General features: G+C 36.9%; 1 protein-coding gene across 7 annotated transcripts in view; it reads right to left on the bottom strand.

Annotated features, from left to right (window-relative positions):
* Nucleotides 1–3,516: 3,516 nt before the first annotated feature.
* Nucleotides 3,517–26,872, bottom strand: part of bru1 (bruno 1) — a 956,171-nt gene continuing 932,815 nt past the window's right edge. For all 7 annotated transcript variants that reach the window (XM_067766460.1, XM_067766463.1, XM_067766462.1 and 4 more), the window contains 2 exons: nucleotides 24,820–24,966; nucleotides 3,517–7,303 (listed from right to left, as the gene is read on the bottom strand). In XM_067766460.1, the coding sequence (XP_067622561.1) occupies nucleotides 7,032–7,303; nucleotides 24,820–24,966 (419 nt within the window). In that variant the 3' untranslated portion in view covers nucleotides 3,517–7,031. The remainder of the gene's footprint in view (nucleotides 7,304–24,819; nucleotides 24,967–26,872) is intronic.

Here is a 26,872-nt window from a genome sequence, read left to right as displayed (position 1 = left end):
AAAGGCGACAACCTGGCTAGTCCACGGACATACTCAGTTTAAGGGCTAGCTGAGGGATTTGCATCAACATGGCGGCTGCCGTGGTGTGGTGGTAGCGTGCTCCGCCTACCACACCGAGAATCCTGGGTTCACGCCCCAGTCAAAGCAACACCAAAATTTTAGAAACAAAGTTGTTTCAATTTGCAAGCACTCCGAGTGTATCTATGCCAAGAAAAGCTTCTCAGTGAAAACTCATCTGCCATGCAGATGCCGTTCGGAGCAGGACGCAAATTGGAAGAGAAGCTCGGCCTGAAATCTCTTCGAAGGTTATTCGCGCCTTACATTTATTTATTTTTATTTTTATTATTTTATTGTCCACCACAAGGTGCGGCTGCAGATGGGCGTCAGTTTTGGATCAAGCAAAGAAGGTGTCTTTGGCCCCACAGTTGGATAGTCCAGTCTATACAATGAAACCTCTCCTAACGGACTGAGGCTGTTCGAATTCGTCAGTGCTCGAAGCATGGTCATAACTAGCACTAGGACCATGCATGAAAATTTACATCAAGTTACTTGGCTGTGCCCCGATCGAATACACGCAATCAGATCGTCCGTGTTTCAGTTGTATACACGATCCAAGGACCTAACATCGACTAGGACCACCATCTCGTAGCAGCTAAAATATGCACCCGCTCTGCGCGCCTAAAACCAAGAAAAAAGGCAAGCAAAATGTCGAAGGTTGCAATCGCAACAGACTGACAATAATTTCGCAACTCGACTTTCAAACCTGCTCTCTAACAGCACAAGTCAACGCTACGGAATGCAGGAGCAGTGGGGGAGCCTATATCTAAAACACTTCGTACAGCCGTGGAGGAAAAAATTGCTTACCGGCGAACACGGAAAAGAATTCCGCGCTGTAACCGAAAGAAAAGAAGCTGCCTACAGGGCAACGTTAAAAGCGAGCGCCACAAAAAGAGGTGTGGACGATAACGCGTGTTGAAAAGGGAATCGAGACACCTTTTCAGGAAGAAAAGGCAAAGACAGAAAGGTGCAAGGAGCTTGAGCTACTAGCCACCAGGAATAACGCCCCAAATTTTAACAAAACATTCGGCGAAAGAGAAGGAAACGTAAACGGCGACATCGTAACCGATGTCCAGAGATTGGTTAGATTATGGAGGGAACATTTCTCTGCTCCCCTAGATGGAGACGGCGATGCACAGCACAGGGATGATGAACCCGAGCGAGTAACCGACCGATGATGATGGAATTAATGTCCACTCCCGATTAAGACGAAGTCAGAAAAGCCATACCAGACTAAAAAACAACAAGGCGATGAGCATTGTTGGATTGCCTGCGAAGCTATTCAAATACGGCGGCGATGGTAAGGCGCATGCATCAGCTTCTTTGCAAAATATGGCCGGACGAGTGCATGCCAGACAATGGGAGTCTAGGGTTCTTTGCCCAGTCCACAAGAAATGAGATCCTACAAACTGCTCCAACTATCGCGGCATTAGTCTCTTTAATATCGAAAACAAATTTATGGGAAATGTAATTTGCGAAAAAATTAAGTCCACCGTGAATTGGCTACCTCTTCAGACCTGGTAAATCTATCATCGACCAGATTTTCACAATGCCCCAAATCTTGGAGAAAACCCACGAAAAAAGTATTGACACACATCACCTCTTCGTAGATTTTAAAGCCGCCATCGATAGCACGAAAAGGAGCTGCCTCTGCCGCTATGTCTGAATTTTGATTCCCGGCAAAACTTCTACGGCTGTGCAAAACGTCGTTCTGCAACATCATCAGCTTAGTCAGAGTATTGGAAGGATCCTCTCCGAGCCGTTCGAAATTAAGCGAGGTTTCAGTTGGAAAAAATAACACAAGCTGCAGAACTTAACCGCTCAGGAACAATTTTCTATAAAAGCGTGCAATTACTGGCGTATGCTGATAACATCGGTATCGTCGACCTGAATACCCGCGCTTTAAGCTCTGCTTACTCCAAACTGGAAAAAGGAGACAAAACGAAGAACTTGCTGTTATCGAGCAAAGAATCAGGTTATTTGTGCTTTGGTAACTTCGCCGCTGTTGTCAGCCATAATTTCGAAATAGCAAAAGGCTTCGTTTATTGGGGAATCAGCATTAACATAAACAACATCTGCTCTGAAATCCAGCGAAGAATCACTCTTGCCAATAAATGCTACTATGGACTAGGTAAGTAATTGAAAAGTAAAGTCGTCTCTCGACAAACTTAAAGAGTGTTCTACAGAAGCATGGACCATGACTGTTCGAGAGAAAAGTTCTTCGAAACATCTACGGTAGAGGCCTTTACGACGATGCAAATGGCAGCGGCTACGCTGGCAAGGCCATGTTATTCAAATGAAAGATGACGCTCCAGCTAAGAAAGAATTTTTATTGGATCCTGCCTATAGAAGCAGAGGAAGAGGGCGGCGGCCCCCACTCCGCTGGCAGGACCAGGTGGAAAGCGATTTAAATTCCCTTGGTGTGACCAATTGGTGTAAGTTTACCCACCTTGTTGTTTAAACAGATAAGTGCCAATTAAGTAAGTAATATTGGTATTTTTAAGGATCTGTGATATAATAAAAAACCCATTAACGTAGTACTCTAGCTTCTACCTCTCAGTATCTATTGTTTCTGATTATACTAAATATCATAATAATATATTATAAGTATTATTGTAAAGTATTATTATAAAAACTCGGCGGAAACTGTTTAGACGGTTGAGCTCCAATTACTTACTAATTTAAGTAAGTGAATAAAGAATGTTTTAAGGAAAATGGGCTGAGATCGGATTTTCTATTTATTATTATTTAAGAGTGAATAAAATATGTATTCAGACTTTTAGTGTAACTCAAAAGTTTTTGGTTGCAGATAAAGCGGTAGTTACCCACCGACGTATGCCGTACGTACAGACGTTTGTCGTACGAAAACCGTTTGACCGAACTCTCAAGCCCGTAGGAATCAATGTGTGCGTCTGTGTACATGTACATAACATATTTATGTGTGTATTGTTTACAGATAAGCACTGTAGCCATTGACCATTTTGCATGCATGCTTATGGAAACATCAACTTTTTCCAATTTAATTTTTGATATTGTAAAAGGCTGGAATTAATATTAAATAAATATAAATATATTACATATTTATAATCTGCACTTTTACATAATTATTTCGAATTATTTTCACAATTTTTCAAACTTTAATTAGATGTTTTTGCATAAAACTGCAAATGGTCAAAAAGTAGCGCACAAAAGTTTACTAGGGAACTCTGTCTAGTGAGAGAGCGATCAGCTGACACGTTCTTACGGAAAAAATCAAAATTGTTTTGATTTCTACGTTCCGGGCTACGTACGTACGGGCGTTGCACGTCGGTGAGTTTTCGTTTACATTGCACACTCATAAGATAGGTCGTGTCAGCTGACACGTTTTTGGTACGTACGTTCGTGAGTAACTGCCGCTTAAGCAATGCTTCATACATATATACTAATGCAAATAAACCCAAGAGCAAATTAAATACAAACTTTTACAGAAATTTCAGAGAGAAACGAAGTTTTATTTATATAAAATACAATAATAAAGTTTCAGCATTTGATTAATCAGAACCAATTTAGGAATATAAATCATAATGCATTTTACAAATAACAAAGAAATTCATCAAACATAATCATAAAAATAATGCATTAACAAAGCAGTACTAAAATATTGAGTAAGAGTACCTACATTTGTTTTGTGTATGCGCATGTATAACTATATATCGACGGCTTATATTCAATTCATATCAACACCAATTTTAACGCAAATGAGTTCTTCACAGTAAAATGATCTCAGATTCACCTTTCATATATGACATAAATGTTTGCTTTAAACCTTAGCTCAAATGCTACTAATTTTCCTTTTGGAAATTCCTCTATCAGCAATGAAATCATTTCACGAAAGAAAAAACCCGTCGGCATAAATTTGCATACCCAGCTAGACCTATCCGTTGGGTATTATAGCATAATGTTGGGATGTAATGATGTAAAGAGGTCGAGACGGACTTAAATTTCCGTATATCAAAATTATCAGCGTCGAAAAAGATGTTGATTGATTGACTATTACAAGGCGTCATACTCAAAACAAGGCCCTGACAAAGACCTCCATCAACAACATGTTTTTTAAAATAATTTTCATCTTTCTATCTGATATTTAAACTGAGTTTTAAACAACAAATAAATATTTAATCACTAAGGGTACTTCATATTCATACAATATAGCCGTCAAATCCGTTTTTTATTTTGATTTCGTGAAAAATAAAGTTTTTGCTAATAGAGGGTATTGAACATAAGCCTACGATATGTGATTATACATATATGTATATGTATTAAATAAGTAACTACGTGAAATTATGAAGCAAGCAACAATAAACATTTGAAAAGAATTCATTATACATAAATATGTACATGTAGAATTATAAGTGCAATACGTCCATTTATGCATGTATATACTTTAAACTTTGTGTGTGCCTATCTCAAACAATGGGCGTTTCTTTCTCTGGCTTCTTAATATTTTTGCTGCTTAGAAAAAATGTTCCATTGAAAAACAAATTAGGCGAGAAAAACTATGTTGCTTAGTTTGTTGTTGCTTTCCAAATGAAATTTTTTTCTAAGCGTGCAGGAAACATTTGAAAGCTGTTGAAGAAAGGCGTAAATATGTAAGGTAAACAAAAGTCGGGTGCTTATAATAAAAAATCATTTTATAAAGTCACTTAATTGTGCGCAAGGCATTATCGATCAATTTAAAATATGGTGAATATTTGTTTTGACATCGATATTGAATCTACATTTTGTTTTATAGGGCCTTATCAAAAGCTTAATAGGTGTCGGTTAAAAATATATTCACTTATTTTTATTAGAAAAGTGCAGTTTTCCTGCAGAGTAACGATTTAGGTGGGTTTAATTTTTATACAGGACATAAAGCCGTAATGTTAAGCACACGCTTTTAATAACACTATTATTTGATATATATGAATTTTACTTTTAAGATAAAAACGACTAATTCTCTCTCTCTAGTATGAACATACATATGTACATATATATCTTAAATTTAATATCAATCACAGCAATACTAACTGATTGGTATTTAAATTTAATGAATATATTTCTTAACAATAGCAGTGTTTTTTCTACATGTATATACAACTGCATTCGCAGTTAAAAAACGCTTATCATGACTTAGGTAAAGTTGAGGAGACCCACCAAGCCGCACTTATTGAACACTCGCGGCAGTGATAGATATTTCGTTACAAAACGGGTTGTTCTGCATAGCGGAGACACGCACCTCTGTTGGCCATAGTGTATAACATATAGCTAAATCGGTCGGTCATAGAAGTTGGGAATAGTGTTGAGATAAAATGGAGACACATTTCAGTTGAGTACTTATAATAATGCATACTGAAATTTAGCAGTACTAATTTTCTGCGCAATAATTTCATAAGTGTTGATAGATTACACCCTTAGCAGGCCACATATAGTATAAGTGCATAGGTATATACATATGTACATGTAAAAAAAACACAGCCAATATAGCAACTCATTCAAACAAGCGCACACCCAACTAAAGATACCTCGTCATATCATATTTACAATGCACCAAATGCGTCATTTTGGGCAAACAATTCCAAATTAAGTCATTCCCTCATACAAACCGCATTTCGACGTATTCGGCCTGCAAATGCAATCCACACATCTCACGCTTTTGACGTTTTCTTACTAAAAGTTGCTGGGTTTCAATGGGTAAACGAAATATCACGTATCATAACCTTAGTGTTGTACCAGAGTTATAAATAGCAGTTTCCACTAGGAACCAAACTGACAAATCTTCCAAAAATTGCTTTGTATTTCTGATATTTTTTCAATTACGTCAGTGGCAGAGAAGTTTAAGAGCAATGCGAATGAGGCCAATATAAACGCTTTCAAATGAATAATTTGGAAGTACGCATTCGAGACAAGTGAAAATATAATACGAGTACTAGTAACACCATATTTTTTTTTATATAAGCTTACGATGTTTGTACGAGTATGGTTGACGAATTTTAAAATGCATTTGCCAGTTTGAATAAATTGCCCTTATAGGTTACAAATTGTTATTTATATATATGTAAATACATATGTATGCATGAAATTCAAGTACCTTATAAATATATGGCCATATGACGAAACAATATAAAGAAGCTCAGTAACTGATTTTCTTTAAAATTTCAGACCTTTAACTTCAATTTAGAATTTAGTTTACGTTGCTTAAAAATGCGACGGACACATTTTTTAATTTACATTAGTCCCAGCAATGTAGATTTTGTTTGAAACTTTGGTTTAATGTGTTCAATTTGTTTATGTACATACCTATTTACCATGTACATACTGAATACATATGTATGTACATAAGTATGTGTACTTCGATATCGTAAAATTCATTAGTTTGTTTCATATTGTGTTATGAAAGCGTTAAACAATGTAAAATAACTTAAAAACTAGATCAAATAATGTACAAAAAACCCAATTTATATGAACTAAAAATTCAACTTAAAACTCATATACATACATACATATGTAGTATTGTTTTTCATATCCACGTAAGGTTTTGCTTCATTAGCAAAAGTGATTATAATTTATCAAAGTATATTGTGTAAGAATTATTTTTGGACAAAGCTAGCTGTCAAAATATGTACATTAATCGATTTACAAAATTGACATTATTCGAGCAAATACTCTTACAAATATGTAATAATTAACAAATATAATATGTACATATGTATGCACGCATGCACTTGCTGTGCTGCTTTTATACATATGTATGCAATAGTAACATTCGTTTTAAAATCCTACCTCCGACACTAACATCATTCACCACATAACATGTTCACTTTACTTCAGTTATGTAATTCAAAATATTGCTACTAAAGATCTCCCATTCCCTTAATTTCGCTTCTCCATATTTCATTTGTACCTTGTCGCCAGTATATTTATTGTTTGGTGTACATGATGATTAGTTCGACATACGTCTAGTAAGGTTTTGATGCATCCTTAGGTTTCTTGAGTTGTACCTTTAAACGTTTTGTGCCCACTTGAAACCCGTTCATAGCTTTGATGGCTACCTGCGCCGATTCAGGATTATCGAAAGAAACAAAGCCGAAACATTTGGAGAGATTGGTTTGTTTGTCTATGAAGACCTTAGCGGATATTACATTTCCGAATGGCAGGAAGGTCGAAGCCAAATCGGTGTCAGTAAACTCTTGTGGCAGGTGGTAGATAAATAAGTTACACCCTTCGGGACCTGAAATTATACGAAAGCATATTGCAATATAGATTAACGTTATGGGTCAAACTTTCTTAAACGAATCTCTAAAAACTGAAGTAGCGAATGAAATGAGGACAACTTTCATTGACTTCCTCTTCAGGGAAAAATAAAATTCTTATAAATCGGCAAATCTTTAATGAATGATATCAAAATTTTCATGGCACATTAAAAAAGTAATATAATTTTATATCGACATATTTGTTGAAAAAATTTAATAGCTATATTAGATAATAACTAATTAGAAAACAAAAAAATTCCTCACTATATTTCTTATAATGATTATTAGTTAGTTATTGTTTGATACGCCAATAAAATTTTAATTTTTCCCATTAGATATTTACTAGTATATTTTAAACGTCCTTGAAGAAAAAAATTATAATTTTCAAAAAAGAAATTTAGGGTATGAGTAGAAATTCGCCATTTCCAATTCGGAGAATGCATTTTTATGTTTGTATGGATATTTTTGTTGTGGTAAACTTTGATCAAAGTACTATCTAATATCAATTTTATTATTATTATTTTTTTTTTTTAAATTTCAACTGGCTCACCGAAATAACCCTGCAGAAAAAATGAGAGAAGTCACGCTAGTCGTACTAAGTACATTGCCGTCCGTACCGAAAAGGCAGTAAAGTGTAAAAAGTGAAATCAGAGAAATGCGAAGTACGAGTTTTGCGTTTGTTTTAACTAAATAAATAGTTTTCTTTGCTACACCACGAAAATTAATGATAATGGCTTAATTTAATTGAAATTAAAATAACACACAAACTGCCTCCATGTCTTGTAAACCTAAAAGCAGCAGAATTTTCTGCCTTTTTATATTTTTTCATAGACAATTTTTACTTAAATTTTTTTTGATTAGAAATCTTTCTAACAATACAATTTATTACAATGTTATTTTAATGTTAAAGTTAAAAATTTCTACATACAACCAAGTTTCAGAGAAAGCTGTAATATTTTTTTTATACTGCCTTCTTATCTTTTAAAGTGGATTTACTGCTTTCCTCGTTTGGAAATATAATAGTGGTTTCTTTTCCACATGAACATGTTACCATAAAATACCCTGCATAAAATCGTGCGGTTAATCCCTAAAAAGGGTGGTCTCTGATTGACCTCTTATGTCTACATTGAGGCAAAATTGATCCACTCTAGTCCCTTTCGGGTACAGTTGGAATTGGTCAGTTTGAAATCTTTATAGCCCATTTTAAGAAACATTAAAAAACGGCAACGATATTAGTAAAATAAAGAAGATTACAGGTGATTGAATCGAATTGTTTAAGAAAAATGTAGAGGCCTATATACCGGACCTAATTACTAGGACCATCCCTACAATAAATCGTGGGATTAATTCTTAAACATAGTGATTTTCGATTGGTCTCTTTTGTCTACATTGGGGCATAATTGATCCCCTTAGTCCCTTTTGGGTATAGTTGGGCCTAGTCAGTTTGAAATTTATGGAGCCCATTTGAAGACAAATTAAAAAACAAAAACGGCAACGAAATGAGTAAGAAGAGACACATTACAGTGGATTGAATCGAATTATTTATGAAAAATGCGGAGCCCCATACCTAACCTAAATTACTAGGAACATATGTTCCATTATCGTCGACCCATATTTTTAGAATGAGTTGGCAATTATTTTATTTCTTAAATGTATTGAACAATCTTTTGCAAGCTTTAGTCTTGCTTTCAAAATGTACATATCGACATACCATACCAAAACTAACACTTTTTCATACGAAAGGGGATAAGTCTTCATTCGTTCCTATATGAGTTCAAAGGGGATTGGTCCTATCGTTCCCTTTCGGGTGTGAGTACAATTAGTCTCCTCAAAGGGCATGCTTGGACAAAACGGAACATTTCAGCGCTTACAAAGAGATCAAAAATGGCATTAGCGGCATACTCCTTTGCGACTCATAAATTTTTTTCAGGGATATACTCCATTATCAATCTGAGGGAACGCTCTGATTTTATCGCAACTTATTTTCTAATATAGATGTATGTTCTTTATTTTCTTGGCAAAGACGGTTTTATCTGTTCCGAGTGTAATAAGTCCATAAGCTCTTTTTATAAGTTTTATTGCACAATTTTATGAAAACTGCAAGAAAAACGCAAATTTTGTAGTTTTCATAAAATTGTGCAATAAAACTTATAAAACGGTTATACTATGGTACACCAATCCTTATTCAAGCTCGTTATCATAACAGCATAAGCCTGTCTTTGAGTGGACTATATATGTATGAGCCTTATGTAAAAGGTCCTAATACAGCCAGTAGTTACTTTTATAAGGCCTTATGTAAGTAAGCCTTATTTTTGGTGGCCCATAAGCATTATAATAAAGTTGTTATATGTTATGAGCTATAAGCCTTACACGCAACGGTATCTTTCAAATAAATATTATGCCTGTTGACATAAGTACAGAAAAACAAGGAGTTATTCAATTTTTGCAACGGAAATGAGATTAGGTTGATGTTGCCTTAATGAAGTTACTACGCCTCGATTTCTGCCTCTCAAATTTTTTAAATCTCATTCAATGTTCTTAAAATTGGATCCACATAAAACTGTTTATCTAAATTTTCCACAATTTTGAAAAAAGCCAAAAAGAGCTAACAAATTTCTAAAAAAAATTTGAAAAAAAAAAGATTGAAGTTAATCGCAACTTTTAAAGCTAAAGAGAGAACAAAAAGCTAAATCTAGCTTGAAACAAGTAAGGAAGGCTAAGTTCGGGTGTAACCGAACATTACATACTCAGTTGATAGATATGGAGACAAAATAAGGGAAAATCACCATGAAGGAAAATGAACCTAGGGTAACCCTGGAATGTGTTTGTATGACATGTGTATCAAATGGAAGGTATTAAATAGTATTTTAAGAGGGAGTGGGCCATAGTTCTATAGGTGCACGCCATTTAGGGATATCGCCATAAAGGTGGACCAGGGCTGACACTAGAATTTATTTGTACGGTATGGGTATCAAATGAAAGGTCTTAAAGAGTATTTTAAAAGGGCGTGGGCTTAGTTCTATAGGTGGACGCCTTTCCGGGATATCGTTATAAAGGTGGACCAGGGTTGACTCTAGAATGCGTTTGTACAATATGGATATCAAACGAAAGGTGATAATGAGTATTTTAAAAGCTAGTGGGCCTTAGTTCTATAGGTGGACGCCTTTTCGAGATATCGCCATAGAGGTGGACCAGGGGTGACTCTATAATGTGTTCGTACGATATGGGTATCAAATTAAAGGTTAATGAGGGTTTTAAAAGGGAGTGGTGGTAGTTGTATATGTGAAGGCGTTTTCGAGATACCCACCAAAATGAGGACCAGGATGACCCAGAACATCATCTGCCGGGTACCGCTAATTTATTTATATATGTAATTCCACGAACAGTATTCCTGCCAAGATTCCAAGGGCTTTTAATTTCGCCCTGCAGAACTTTTTCATTTCCTTCTACTTAATATGGTAGGTGTCACACCCATTTTACAAATTTTTTTTTCTAAAGTTATATTTTGCGTCAATAAACCAATCCAATTACCATGTTCCATCCTTTTTTTCGTATTTGATATAGAATTATGGCATTTTTTAATTTTTCGTAATTTTCGATATCGGAAAATATATATGATATCGGCGTGGTCATAGTCGGATTTCGGCCATTTATTATACGAAGATAAAGTGAGTTCAGATAAGTACGTGAACTATTTTTAGTAAATATATATCGATTTTTGCTCAGGTTATCTTGTTAACGGCCGAGCGAAAGGACAGACGGATGACTGTGTATAAAAACTGGGCGTGGCTTCAACCGATTTCGCCTATTTTTTCAGAAAAAAGTTAACGTCTTAAAATCTATGCCCTTACCAAATTTCACAAGGATTGGTAAATTTTTGTTCGACTTATGGAAATCCCGACAAGACGGATCTGCTTCTCTTCACGTGGAAGTACAAGCCACCTGCCTTCAGACTACCATTCTTAAACGGCCAGCAACTAACCCTGTCATCGAATACCAAGTATATGGGCCTAACAATGTATCGAAGAGCGGGTACGGAACGCCGGCATCGCCTTCTATGCCTGCAAACCAATGTTTGGTAAGAAATGGGACTCAAGCCAAGCATGGTACTTTGGATGCACGAGGCGGTGGTGCGACCGGTGCTTACCTATGGTTCCATAGTCTTGTGGGAAGCTCTGAGAAAGAGCTACAATCTCAGAAGCCTGCAAAAAGTTTACCGCACTGCGTGCGTTGGTGCCATGGGGGCCGGACGCACTTGCCTCACAGCTGCTCTAGACCCCATTTTGCACCTGCTCCCGATCGACTTGCATATTCTTTGTACATCGTCACAAACCGCACTGAGACTCAGGGAGTCTGGGTGTTGGAAGGATACTCAGCAAAGGCCTATTAGTATCCTAAAGAAACTTCCGGATGGTACATGTAGTACCGAGACGACATCCAAATCTACACTGACGGCTCCAAGATGGAATCGGGAGTAGGGGCCAGAGTCTTCTCTGAGTCCCTAGATTGTTCTGCATCATTCAGACTCCCATCGCACTGCAGCGTGTTTCAAGCAGAAATCCTCGCGATTTGGCAAGCCTGCAAATCACTGGAGGGCTTGAATGTAGCTGGTAAAGTTTGCATCCTGTCAGATAGCCAAGCAGCGATAAAAGCGCATTCCTCGCCACACATTAACTCAAAATTATTATGGGCTTGTAAGCGACTCATATGCCAGTTATTCACCAATCTAGAACTACGCGTTATCTGGGCCCGGGTCATAGGGAGATAGAGGGTAACGAGAAGGCCGACGAGCTAGCACGCAGTGGCTCATCGGAGGTGAACGGAGGTGGAATAACATCACCACCTGTGCGATATCAAAATCCATTTGGCCAAACTATGATGGAAAGGTGACGAGACGTCTTCTGAACAAATCCAGGGCTAACACACGTCTACACGATAGCAGTCTGCACCGGTCATTGGGCAGTAGGTAATCATGCGGAAAAGATGGGCATTCCGTATAAAGAGTACTGCCGAAGCTGCAAAGATCCAAATGCCAGGGAGACAGTATAACACTTTATGTGTAAATGCCCGGCTCTAGCTAGAGCCCGGCTAAGGTTCCTTGGAACCCCGTTTCTAGAAGACCTCAGGGGGATATCTGTGATAGCAATCTCGAATATTCTTAATTTTATCAACAACTCTGGCTGGTTGTAATACATTGACCGTAACATTCCGTAGGTTTTTAGACGAGCTACATGGCATCAAAACGGCTTTAAATAGCTACGTGGGCGACCACGGTCGCAGCCATTTCACCTACCTACCTACCTACCTATTTTTTCAGATGGTAATACCAAATGCTTTCGAACATGTAAATAATATATTACGCATATAAGCCGTTCTACCAGTTTCAACAGCAACACCAGAACGCACATTTTCCGCCCTCAAAAGGTTAAAATCATACTTGCGGAGTACAATCAGTCAAGAACGTTTGAATGGACTCGCTTCATTGAATATCCATATTGATATACCACTTTCTCTAAACGAAGTAGTAGAAGAATTTTTCAAAAAACCTAGGCGATTGTTGGGAAATAGTTATGGGAAAATTAGTTTCTTAATGCTGTATGTGTTTAAAGCTTGAATATACAGCCATATTTTACTGACCGATTTTGGCTGCGAACGAATTTTCATGCCGTAAAAAGGTACGAAAATCCCCCGTAAATCCGCCACTGTATTTATGTATGTACATAAAATATACCATGATAGAGTTCTGTGAAACTCCCACCAGTGTTGCCATTTTAGCTTTTTTCAAGCTAGATTTAGCGGTTTTTTCTCCCTGTAGTTTGAAAAGTTGCAATTTAGCTTTAAGCTTTATTCATATTTTTTTTTAGAAATTTTTTAGCTCTTTTTAGCTTTTTTTAAAATTTTAGAAAATCTAGATAAAGAGTTTTACGGTTTTACGTAGATTTAATTTTAAAAACATTGAATGAATTTGGGCTAGATTTAAAAAATTTGAGGCGCTAAGGAATATTATGGCAGGCATAAATCGAGGCGTAGTAAGTTTATTAAGGTAACATAAACCTAATATCATTTTCGTTCCGTGTGCTTGCCACTCGATTTTGTCACTGTCTAATCTGCTTCGAAATGGCTTCCAAGCGAAATTGAATTTTTGATTCCAGAAACATTTAACTGGGTTTCTAACCCCACATGTAGACAAAAGAGCTATGCAATGATACATAAATCATCGCTTCCACACGAATAGGATAACTGCTTGTTTTTCTATATGGGGTATTCCATCTCATTTCGACCAATTTTGAACCCGACCCCTTTAGAATTGGCTGAAAGTTTTTCTTCTTCTTCTAGCTTAAGAAAGACGTTTTTCAGAATTTTTTCATCCAACTCAAAAAAAGTTATGAATTTTTAAAAGAACACCGTTTTTGTTTTCAAAATGCTATAACTTTTTCAAAAATTGACAAAAAATTTGTTTTTAAATTTTTCAGTTTTTCGAGATTTTTCGAATTTCGCCATTTTTTCCTCCTAAAAAAACTTCAATCAATTCTGCAATTATCCCCACTAATCCCGGGGTCGGCCGATTTTTTTTTTATATTTTTCTTACATTTTTTTGTTATATAAATAAAATTGATAAAAAAAAATTTTTATTTTTGAAAATTTTATTTTCAATTAAATAAAAAAAATATAAAAATTCCTTTTTTCATAGACATAATAACCTATATCAATCAAGTAAGGAAGGTTAAGTTCGGATGTAACCGAACATTACATACTCAGTTGAGAGCTATGGTAACAACATAAGGGAAAATAACCATGTAGGAAAATGAACCGAGGGTAATCCTGGAATGTGTTTGTATGACATGTGTATCAAATGAAAGGTATTAAAGAGTATTTTATGAGGGAGTGGGCCATAGTTCTATAGGTGGACGCCATTTAGGGATATCGCCATAAAGGTGGATCAGGGTTGACTCTAGAATTTGTTTGTACGATATGGGTATCAAATGAAAGGTGTTAATGAGTATTTTAAAAGGGAGTGATCCTTAGTTCCACAGGTGGACGCCGTTTCGAGATATCGCCCTAAAGGTGGACCAGGGGTGACCCTAGAATTTGTTTGTACGATATGGGTATCAAATTAAAGGTATTAATGAGGGGTTTAAAAGGGAGTTGTGGTAGTTGTATAGGTGGTCGCCTTTTCGAGATATCGGCATAAAGGTGGACCAGGGGTGACTCTAGAATGCGTTTGTACAATATAGGTATCAAACGAAAGGTGTTAATGAGTATTTTAAAAGGGAGTGATCCTTAGTTCCACAGGTGGACGCCGTTTCGAGATATCGCCATAAAGGTGGACCAGGGGTGACTCTAGAATTTTTTTGTACGATATGGGTGTCAAATTAAAGGTATTAATGAGGGTTTTAAAAGGGAGTGGTGGTAGTTGTATAGGTGGTCGCCTTTTCGAGATATCGGCATAAAGGTTGACAAGGGGTGACTCTAGAATGCGTTTGTACAATATGGGTATCAAACGAAAGGTGTTAATGAGTATTTTAAAAGGGCGTGGGGCTTAGTTCTATAGGTGGACGCCTTTTCGAGATATCGCCATAAAGGTGGACCAGGGGGACTCTAGAATGTGTTTGTACGATATGGGTATCAAATTAAAGGTATTAGTGAGGGTTTTAAAAGGGAGTGGTGGTAATTGTATAGGTGGTCGCCTTTTCGGGATATCGGGATAAAGGTGGACCAGGGGTAACTCTAGAATGTGTTGGTACAATATGGGTATCAAACCAAAGGAGTTAATGAGTATTTCAAAAGGGCGTGGGGGATATCGCCATTAAGGTGGACCAGGGGTGACTCTAGAATGTGTTTGTACGATATGGGTATCAAATTAAAGGTATTAATGAGGGTTTTAAAAGGGAGTGGTGGTAGTTGTATAGGTGGTCGCCTTTTCAAGATATCGGCATAAAGGTGGACCAGGGGTGACTCTAGAATGCGTTTGTACAATATGGGTATCAAACGAAAGGTGCTAATGAGTATTTTAAAAGCGCCAGGGTCTTAGTTCTATAGATGGACGCCTTTTCGAGATATCGCCATAAAAGTGGACCAGGGGTGACTCTAGAATGTGTTTGTACGATATGGGTATCAAAATAAAGGTATTAATGACAGTTTTAAAAGGGAGTGGTGGTAGTTGTATAGGTGGTCGCCTTTTCGGCATAAAGGTGGAGGGGTGACTCCAGAATGCGTTTGAACAATATGGGTATCAAACGAAAGGTGTTAATGAGTATTTTAAAAGGGAGTGGGCCTTAGTTCTATAGGTGGACGCCTTTTCGAGATATCGTCATAAAGGCGGGCCTTGGATGAATCTAGAATATGATTGTACGATATGGGTATCAAATTAAAGGTATTAATGAGGGTTTTAAAAGGGAGTGTTGGTAGTTGTATATGTGGTCGCCTTTTCGAGATATCGGTATAAAGGTGGACCAGGGGTGACTCTAGAATTTGTTTGTACGATATGGGTTTCAAATAAAAGGTGCTAATGAGTATTTTAAAAGGGAGTGATCCTTAGTTCCATAGGTGGACGCCGTTTCGAGATATCGCCATAAAGGTGGACCAGGGGTGACCCTAGAATTTGTTTGTACGATATGGGTATCAAATGAAAGGGGTTAATGAGCATTTTAAAAGGGAGTGGGCCTTAGTTCTGTAGGTGGACGCCTTTTCGAGATATCGCCATAAAGGTGGACCCGGGGTGACTCTAGAATGCGTTTGTACAATATGGGTATCAAACGAAAGGTGTTAATGAGTATTTCAATAGGGCGTGGGGCTTAGTTCTATAGGTGGACGCCTTTTCAAAATATCGCCATAAAGGTGGACCAGGGGTTACTCTAGGATATGTTTGTATGATATCGGTATCAAATTAAAGGTATTAATGAGGGTTTTAATAGGGAGTGGTGGTAGTTGTATAGGTAGTCGCCTTTTCGAGATATCGCAATAAAGGTGGACCAGGGGTGACTCTAGACTTTGTTTGTACGATATGGGTATCAAATGAAAGGTGTTAATGAGTATTTTAAAAGGGCGTGGGGCTTAGTTCTATAGGTGGACGCCTTTTCGATATATCGCCATAAAGGTGGACCAGGGGTGACTCTAGAATGGGTTTGTACGATATGGGTATCAAATTAAAGGTTTTAATGAGGCTTTTAAAAGGGAGTGGTGGTAGTTGTATATGTGTAGGCGTTTTGCAGATATCGACCAAAATGTGGATCAGGTTGACCCAGAACATCATCTGTTGGATACCGCTAATTTATTTATATATATAATACCACGAACTGTATTCCTGCCATTATTTCAAGGGTTTTTTATTTCGCCCTGCAGAACTTTTTCATTTCATTCTACTTAATATGGTAGGTGTCACACCCAATTTACCAAGTTTTTTTCTAAAGTTATATTTTGCGTCAATAAACCAATCCAAATACCATGTTTCATCCCTTTTTTCGTATTTGGTATAGAATTATGGCATTTTTTTCGTTTTTGGTTGTTGTTGTTGTTGTAGCAGTGCTTCGCCCCACCTAACAGACGCGACCGATCACAAACTGTCATCAATATCCTCTAACGGGAGTCCAAGGAAACTTGCTGTTTCAACAGGGGTGGACCATAGGGAAAGGGGTGTTAGAGGCGTTGGTTCCACATTACAATTAAAGAGATGGTTGGTGTCATGTGGGGACACATTGCAAGCGGGGCATACATTTTGTATGTCGGGGTTGATTCTGGATAGGTAAGAGTTTAACCTGTTACAGTATCCAGAACGAAGTTGAGCCAGAGTAACACGCGTTTCCCTGGGGAGTATGCGTTCCTCTTCCGCAAGTTTTGGATACTTTACTTTGAGTACTGGGTTCACCGGGCAATTCCCGGCATGAAGGTCCGACGCCTGTTTGTGGAGTTCACCAAGGACCTGCTTATGTTTTTTCGCTTCATACGGCTGTGTTCTCAGATGCCGTATTTCCTCAAAATGCTTACGGAGATGACTCCTTAAGCCCCTAGGCGGTGCTGGCTCGTCGATCAGATGTCTGTTGGGATGCCCAGGTTTCTGGGTATTCAACAGGAACTGTTTGGTCAGCATCTCGTTTCTTTCCCTGATGGGGAGTATTCTCGCCTCATTATGTAGATGGTGTTCTGGGGACATAAGAAGACAGCCCGTGGCAATTCTGAGAGCAGTATTTTGGCAGGCCTGTAGCTTCTTCCAGTGGGTAATTTTTAGGCTTGGCGACCATATGGGTGACGCGTAGCACGTAATCGGCTGGCTAATTGCTTTGTATGTAGTCATGAGCGTTTCTTTATCTTTTCCCCAGGTACTGCCAGCAAGGGATTTGAGGATTTTGTTATGGCTCTGAATTCTCGGAACAATTGCGGCTGCGTGCTCACCAAAATGTAGATCCTGATCAAACGTCACACCCAAGATTTTGGGGTGTAGGACAGTCGGTAGCGTAGAGCCATCGACGTGGATGTTCAAAATGGTCGACATTTGGGACGTCCATGTTGTAAATAAGGTCGCGGAAGATTTAGTCGGTGATAATGCCAGGTTTCGCGAGGCGAAAAAACTGGAGAGATCAGGGAGGTAGCCGTTTATTTTATTGCATAGCTCATCGATCTGTGGGCCTGGGCCTGTGGCCATTACTGTGCAGTCATCGGCGTAGGAAACGATTGTGACTCCTTCCGGTGGTGAAGGTAGCTTAGATATGTAGAAATTAAACAAAAGTGGGGATAGGACACCACCCTGTGGCACCCCTTGTTTAATTCTCCTTGGCTTTGATGTTTCGTTTCTAAATAGCACCGATGCCTGCCGACCACCCAGATAATTTGCGGTCCACCTTTTAAGACATGGGGGAAGGGTAGACCCTTCCAGGTCTTGCAGTAACGAGCCATGGTTGACCGTATCAAAAGCTTTTGATAGGTCTAGCGCTACGAGTACTGTTCTATGGTGGGGGTTTTGATTTAAACCGCAATTTATCTGGGTGCTGATGGCATTTAGCGCGGAGGTAGTGCTATGGAGTTTTCTGAAGCCATGCTGATGGGAGGCTAGTTGCAAATTTGCTTGGAAATAAGGGAGTAAAATGGCTTCGAGCGTCTTTGCTACTGGCGATAGGAGAGATATCGGACGATACGACTCTCCTATGTTAGCTGGTTTACCAGGCTTTAGTAGCGGGACCGCCTTGGCCATTCTCCATTTCTCGGGTATGACAACAAATCGTTTTTGGTAATTTTCGATATCGAAAAAGTGGGCGTGGTCATAGTCGGATTTCGGCCATTTTTTATACCCATACAAAGAGAGTTCAGATAAATACGTGAACTGAGTTTAGTAAAGATATATAGATTTTTGCTCAAGTTATCGTGTTAAAGGCCGAGCGGAAGGACAGACGGTCGACTGTGTATAAAAAGTGGGCGTGGCTTAAACCAATTTCACCCATTTTTAAAGAAAACAGTTATTGTCATAGAGTCTATTCCCCTACCAAATTTCACAAGGGTTGGTAAATTTTTGTTCGACTTATGGCATTAAAAGTATCCTAGACAAATTAATTGAAAAAGGGCGGAGCCACGCCCATTTTGAAAATTTCTTTTATTTTTGCATTTTTTGCACCATATCATTAATGGATTTGAATGTTGACATAATTTACTTATATACTGTAAAGGTATTACATTTTTGTTAAAATTTGACTTAAAAAAAAAATTTGTTTTTAAGTGGGCGTGGTCGTTCTCCGATTTTGCTAATTGCATACATATAGTAATAGGTGTAACGTTCCTGCCAAATTTCATCATGATATCTTCAACGACTGCCAAATTACAGCTTGAAAAAATTTTAAATTAGTGGGCGGTGCCACGCCCATTGTCCAAAATTGTACTAATTTTCGATATCGAAAAAGTGGGCGTGGTTATAGTCCGATATTTTGCATTTTAAATAGCGATCTGAGGTGAGTGCTCAGGAACCTACATACCAAATTTAATCAAGATACCTCAAAATTTACTCAAGTTATCGTGTTAACGGACAGACGGACGGACATGGCTCAATCAAATTTTTTTTCGATCCTGATGATTTTGATATATGGAAGTCTATATCTATCTCGATTCCTTTATACCTGTACAACCAACCGTTATCCAATCAAAGTTAATATACTCTGTGAGCTCTGCTCAACTGAGTATAAAAATTATTTTAACCGGGGGTCGCTCATCGGCAGTGGATCGGCCAGCCCATAAATTGTCATGGAAATATTCCCTCTAAAAATTCATTTGCCAGATAACGTTTGGAGTCGGTGTAAAACACATACCATGTACAGTTTACATTTTTCATGGGTTCTTTAAAAGGACAAAAAAAATAGATTTCCTTATTTAAAATAGTTTTATCTGCCTTCTGATTTTGTAAATAACAACCATTTTCCTCAAACATATTACGAAATTTTATAGGCTATAGTGAAGTTTTATCATATGCCCCTTTTAAATAAAAACACAGATAGCATCTCCTAAACATTTTTTTTTTATTTTTTATTAAATTGGATTAAAAATTAATTTAATTTTTTTATTCTTTTAGCCTTAAAAATTTTTATTTAGTGATTTAGCTTTTTATTTTTGTCATTTTGTCAATCTAGGCTTTTTTCTGAAAAACTTCTGGCAACACTGGCTCCCACTTTTCTTAAAATTAAAATTAAAATATTAGCAATAAAAGCAACTTTACTAAGTTCCAGTGATGTCGCTGCAATGGTTTAGGATATGTGCGACGTAAACATTTGAGTTCAACTTAACACTAGCAATAACAAGACTGACAGTAATTAGAATTGAGCGGTCCAGGAGTTACGAGATATAGAAATAAATATTTTGGGAGAAGTGCTAGTGATGTTTTTCATCTGGCTGCTGGGTATTATTACCCTGTCGTTATTACCTTCAGAGACATTTTTTTAAACAGGGTGCTCAAAAACAGAGTTGAAAAAATTTAATTGCGATTTTTACTTTATGCGAGCTACATATATATTTTTTATTCTGGTGATGTTAGGAAATTCATTGATATAAAATTTGTTTGTAGAGGTTTTAAAAGATTTTGACTGTTTTAACTGATATTTTTTAACTGAGAAAATAAGTCGGTGGTATACTGTAAATACGTACCAAACATTTTTATAATAAAAAACGCTTTTTTTAGTATAACTGGTTGGGTCCCTGGCATGTACAAAGAAATCATAGAAAGTCAGAGACCCAATTTAGTTATTTATTATTAGGGTGGAATGAAGAACAGCAGGAAGAGCAGAGTTGCATTGCATCAATATACTTTCAATCTTTGTATCAATATTGAAGATAAATGTTAAAAAATAACTAAATACCTAAATATAAGCAAACATTTTCTGTTAATTACTGCAAATAAGGTGTCCTGAATAGTATATTTTCCGAAACTATCACAGTTTATGTCTGTTTAAAACTTTAACTTGAATTTCTTTAAAGATTTTCGCAATATGGCCATTAGTGATGTTTGTGTGTGTGCTAATTTTGGGCGATCAGCTGTTAGTTGCGCTACTTGGTAAGGTTTACAATGGTTGCCCGAATTCAAAAATGTATCCAAAACGTTACTTTGTAATAATTTTCAAATATTATTATTTCAATAATTATTATAAGTCAACGTTTATTTTTTACGTTACTTGATAATTATTGTGAACGATTAATAGTTTTTACGTTGGCAACAGGAAAGTAATTAAGATTTTAATTTAGAATTTTTCTTTTGTTAAAGATTTCAATATTTTGCAGGATCTAAGCAAACTGTTTCTGAGTTCTTTAAGATGATAGTCCCATCCTATATTTGGATCTTGCAGAGTCCGTAAAAGCGGTCTCTGGAGTCATACCTGACATCGACCATGTTGTCAATGATTGATCGTTGAGCGATAGATGTGGTTCCGGGCTTTTTGATCAGAAGAAAGCCAAGAAGCAGGGTAGGGTTTCCCGATCTGGTACCTGATAATAGATGGAGATGCATTGGGAAGTATTAAATCAGGGAGACTGCACTTTCTTCGGAAAGTAGCACCAAATAACTTGCCAAGCTTTAAGAAGATCCGTTTGCCCATCCGTCCTGAGAGTCGCATGTATTTTTGCAATAACTTCAATTTAAATAAAGTTATCGTAAAGACATTTGGCATACATTTTAATCACGAGCAATGTTCCAACCAAAAAGCTTCGTAATCGGAATATACCCGCGACTGTCTTTGGCTAGCACCAGATAGCCTAGCTTATTGCAAAGGCTGAACACAACCGTAAAAAACTCCCTCGGCCAGATTTTCATCATACTCAAAAACTTTGGTAGTCCGAAAACGAGCTTCTTATAAACCGGTTTACCTTAAATTGTGCAAAACACAGAAAATGAGTGTTCGCTGTTGGTATCCTCCGGTGGAACTTCCACAGCATTGTGATAAACGGTTAATAAAAACTTGGTTTCCTGGCTGCATTGCGCTAAAAGCTATTAACTCTACACTCTTTTAAAATTACAACTTTTATTGACAACGAAAAAAAAAAAAATTAATTGATCATAACCCAGCCAGCAATTTTTGAAAATTTTGATCAAAAAATATTTAAATATCATACCCCAAGATGATTAAAAACGTTAAAATTTAAAAGCATTTTCTGTTTTTTGAATTTCCCTACATATAAATACAATTTGATCACTCTTTCTGACTAAATAATGAGTTATCATACAATTGAACAAAAGAAATTATCAAATATGATTACTTTTGATGATCAAAAACTTTTCATTGAAAATCTTATTTTTTTTCCATACACACAGTTTTTCAATCAAGAAGTTCAGAAAAAATATGTACATATATAAAATGTTTATTATTAACACATTCTTCAAGACAATGTAATGCAAATGCTGCTCGTGCCCGAAGATTTCCCCAACCACTTCTCCACTTTCGGCTTCCCAGAAAATACATAATAGTTGGACAATACAAAACTTGTGAGCTATTTCACCAGGTAAGTGAAACTCTCTTGACATATGTACGTACCTGGATATGTCTTCAACATCCCGTACAGTATCGTATTTTAAGATATTGACGTTCATAGCTGATGTTGGATGTTGTAGTCGCAGGTGTATATCGGTCAATTTTGTTTGCGAGTGACCTGTGGTTCAAATAGCTCACTTCCGCATGCTTTCTTCCCCCGATGAAATAAGATTATGTGGTATCTTATTTTGAATTAGATATGAAGAATAAATGCATCATAATCGCATTCCAAAATGATTCAAAAATCTAAACAAGAACGATTGAAATATGTTCACGAATATGATCAGAAAATGACTGTGAAAGGCAGTCAAATATTACTCTAAAACAATTAAAGCTCAATTTTACAATGATATCAAATATTAATAAAAAGCGTTTCGAAATATGAATCATAAATGATTATTCAATAATAAGGTCGTGCTTCTTTTCCAATTTGCGTCGTGCTCCTATTGATTTTCCCTACAAATCGGCCGGACGGGACCTACATGTTTTATGCCGACTCCGAACGGCATCTGCAAGGCAGGTGAGTTTTCACTGAGAGCTTTTCATGGCAGAAATACACCTGGAGCGCTTGCCAAACACTGCCGAGGGGCGACCCCGCTTAGAAAAATTTTCTTCTAATTGGAAAACCTTATTTCTAAAATTTTGATGTTGCTTTGCCCGAGGTGTGAACCTAGGGCATACGGTGTGGTACGCGTAGCACGCTACCATCAAAACACGGTGGCCGCCAACGTTTTGGTTGAGATTTTTGAATCATTTTTGAATGCATTTATTCTTCATATCTAATTCAAAATAAGATACTACATAATGATCTTATTTCATCAAGTGAAGAAAGCATGCGGAAGTGAGCTATTTGAACCACAGGTCACTCGCAAACAAACTTGACCGACTACAACATCCAACATCAGCTATGATCGTCAATATCTTAAAATACAATACGGTACGGGATGTTGAAGACATATCCAGGTACATACATATGTCAAGAGAGTTTCACTTACCTGGTCAAATCGCTCACAACTTTTGTATTGTCCAACTATTATGTATTTTCTGGGAAGTCGAAGGTGGAGAAATGGTTGGGGAAATCTTCGGGCATTGTCTTAAAGAATGTCTTAATAATAAACATTTACAATATGTATATTTTTTCTGAACTTCATGATTGAAGAAATGTGTGTATGTGAAAAAAATAGGATTTTTAATGAAAAGTAAAATTTTAACAAGAATAAAATTCATTATTCAGTCGACAAATATAGTAAGAAAAGATTCAGAAAGCTGAATTAAAAATGATTATAAATTTTTGATCACCTAAAGTAAACATATTTGATTCAAATATGTTTCCAAAATGTAATTGAAAAACTATATTCAGTTTTTATTCATCGAAAGGTAAGCATATTTGATTATTCTTTTTGTTGGCTTTTATGAAATATTAAAATTTAATCATCAAAGGACTTCAAAAATGATTCCAAAAATTGATCGAAAAATGCTTTTCAGTTTTTGATCTTCAAAAGTATTCATATTCGACGACTTCTTTTGTTCATTTGTATCATAACTCATTATTTAGTCAGAAAGAGAATTCAAATTGTATTTATATGTAAGGAAATTTAAAATTGAATCATCTAAATGCTGCGTGGGAAACGATCTTAAAATATGTTCGTTTTGTTTTAGGGAGTATTTGAGCATTTTTGCAGTATGTAAGTGATTGGTACTGAATGCATGACTTTACATACCACGAAGGCGCAATCACCTGAGTGAACTTATTGATTTCAATATATTTACTTCTGCAATCTGATTTAGCAATATTTTTGAATGCTTGCGGTGCTGAATGATACCGCGATTTCTTTGCATGATTGCAGAATTGAAAAACTCAAACCATCATGATTGCAGAAAAGCTTAGATTTCAAAAAGCAAATGATTTTAATCTTCAACAGCTCTGCTAGGTTCAAAAAAGAAATTCTAAAAATCGATATCCCGAAATTTGAGTTAGCATTGAACTTTAATAATTAATCCTCATAATAATATTTACTTATTATGATTGTTTGGTGACCTTTTTAGTGTTACCTTTTTATTTGCTGGCTCGAGGTCATATACATATATCATATACCGATGTGAAATCGAAATATACCGTGTTTTTTATTTATATGACCTCGAGCCAGCAAATAAAAAGGTAATAATAGTAACGTTGTTTTATTAAAAACCAGCCAATTACACGCAGAGAAGTCCGTGCCGTCTGAGGTGACGGCAATCAGTGCGTATACGTAACATTTTTTTTATGTGGTACAAAAAGGGACAGTTACATACATATGCACATACAAACATAAAAGTGAAGTTAATATAAGCGTGTTAAAAAGTAAGTCCTTTTTCTGAACTTTTTTGTATATCTCCATATCATGCAGTGATCATGTATTTTACTTTTATTCACTCTTAATATAAGTCTACTTGTACTGCCTGCTTTTCATATACATATAACTGCGCTTTACATCCCAGAAATATTGCATCACTAGTGAACTTACCTTCGATTTGTTTTCCAGCCGCCGCGGCAGCGGCGCTACTCAAAGCGACACTGGCCAGTGGCGAAGCCGATAGAGTGGTACCCCCGAATTGGGGCAACCCAGCAGCCGTCGACATATACGCAGACGCTAACGGATTTGGGTCCGACCCTGCAAAAATTAAAAGCAAATGTATTATTTTGAGTGTGAGAACGGAGTGATTGTTTTAAAGGGGCCTAGGGAACCTTAGGTTAGGTTAGGTTGAACTGGCCGGTCCATGAGGACCTCACATAGACTGAATATGTCCGTAGTGTTACCAGAAGTTTATTTAATGACCAAACTGAACAACCCTATCAAAAACCAGGACCTACGTTATAAAATAACTCCGTCGTCTTGGCAAATACTAGAAGCTTTCTAGGACCTATGTCATTTGCTGCTTGTAGATCTTACTGCTGTATATATTTATGATAAAATATTTAATGTAGGCTACAAAGATTTATTATGTAGGATTCCTGAAACTGATATGTACAGTGGGGAACACAAATGAGTACAAGTTTGTGCTTCGTGCATTAATTACTGCATAAGAAGGAAATTAACAAAGCAAATTAATCTTGTTTTCCTTTTATTATATGCTCAACCAAAATGACCCATAACACAAATTAAAAAAAAAGAAATGCTATAAAAAAAAGCAAGTAAAACAAAAACAGTCCGTATGTAGTAGAGAAATACGCCGCTGATAAAACCCCGCCGCCGCCGCCGATTTTGGTCGATTTTCGCACGCCGCCGCCGAATGTCAAAAATATCGGCGTGGCGGCGCGGCGTCCGGCGCGTTACTATATTTTCTACTCGTTTAAGACTGTTTAGGCCATTTATTGTTCATGTCGAAAATTGTTCGGGTATGGTCGAAAGTGGCATCAACGGATGCACATCATTGCCAGTTATAAGAAACTAACTGCGAAATTTAACTCTTTATAACTATTCAAAAGTTATTTAAAATAACAGGCGCTTTCGATGTCAGCTTAACACGGACTTTCCATCACACAATTCACCAAATTATTAAAACAAAATACTAACAGAAAAGTTATATAATAAATTTATATGCTCACTTTGCATTTTTGAAAAAATTAGTAATGAACAATTAATTCAAATAAAATGACCCAAGGCGAACATGTTTTTAACTGTCCTCAAGAATAAGCGAAATCAGTGATGCAAAGTCCTTTAGTAGGTTCTAGAGGCACAAACACTCCTTTGAAATTATTTTTACCTCGTACTTAAGTTGAGGATATATGTACTTATGAGAAGGGTTTGAAAAATCACTTGGGATTACATTCAAACATCTGTTGTTTATTTGCGAAACTATACAATAGCGTCTGAAATGTTAATTTTGATTTTCACACTTCATCCTTCAACACCCAAGTCTCCCGTTTTGACATTTCCTAAAGTTGGCGGCCCTATCCAAAACTAGTCCCTTGAGTGAATCACATTGATTATAGCCTATCAACTAAGTTTAAATATCACCTACACGTTACGGCTCCTTTTACAATTGTGAATACGTAGGCACATATACTATTTACCTGGTGAGGCTTTGTCCTTCGCAAGAACACTCAAAGTGGTGAAGCAAAATCCCAAGACAGTGGAACTAATGACCGTGTGTGACATTACCCTAACGTAGCGGACAGTCGAACTTGTCTGAAAACTGAAGCTACGCGGTCATCCATAATGAGCTCCTATATCGTAAGGCCGGAAAACAGTAGTTAACAACTTTCAATTTAAAATCCGTCGACTTTCATTCTAAATTTGATTTAACGAAACTATTGAAATCAATGTTGTGAACACAAACGTCTGCAATCTTTGGTCTACATTTTAAAAATTTTATCCAGGGTCCTTGTAAAATTTTAATTATGTAGATGCGCCGAGGATTATACGGATTTTCACCCATGAAGCAATGACATCCACTTAGACTGCTTATGCTTTCGAGGGCGGAATCTTTGGCCGAATAGTCACTCCCTAACGTTTCAAAGTGTAGTTCGGCAGCATAGCGCGACAAAAGCATCCGTTGGAAAGTCTTTGGAGCTAC

Source organism: Eurosta solidaginis, chromosome 2 (genome assembly GCF_040869045.1).
Source record: "Eurosta solidaginis isolate ZX-2024a chromosome 2, ASM4086904v1, whole genome shotgun sequence".
Taxonomy (NCBI): domain Eukaryota; kingdom Metazoa; phylum Arthropoda; class Insecta; order Diptera; family Tephritidae; genus Eurosta; species Eurosta solidaginis.
The sequence above is the reverse complement of the archived record's forward strand: the minus strand, read 5'-3'. Positions and strand labels throughout refer to the sequence as shown.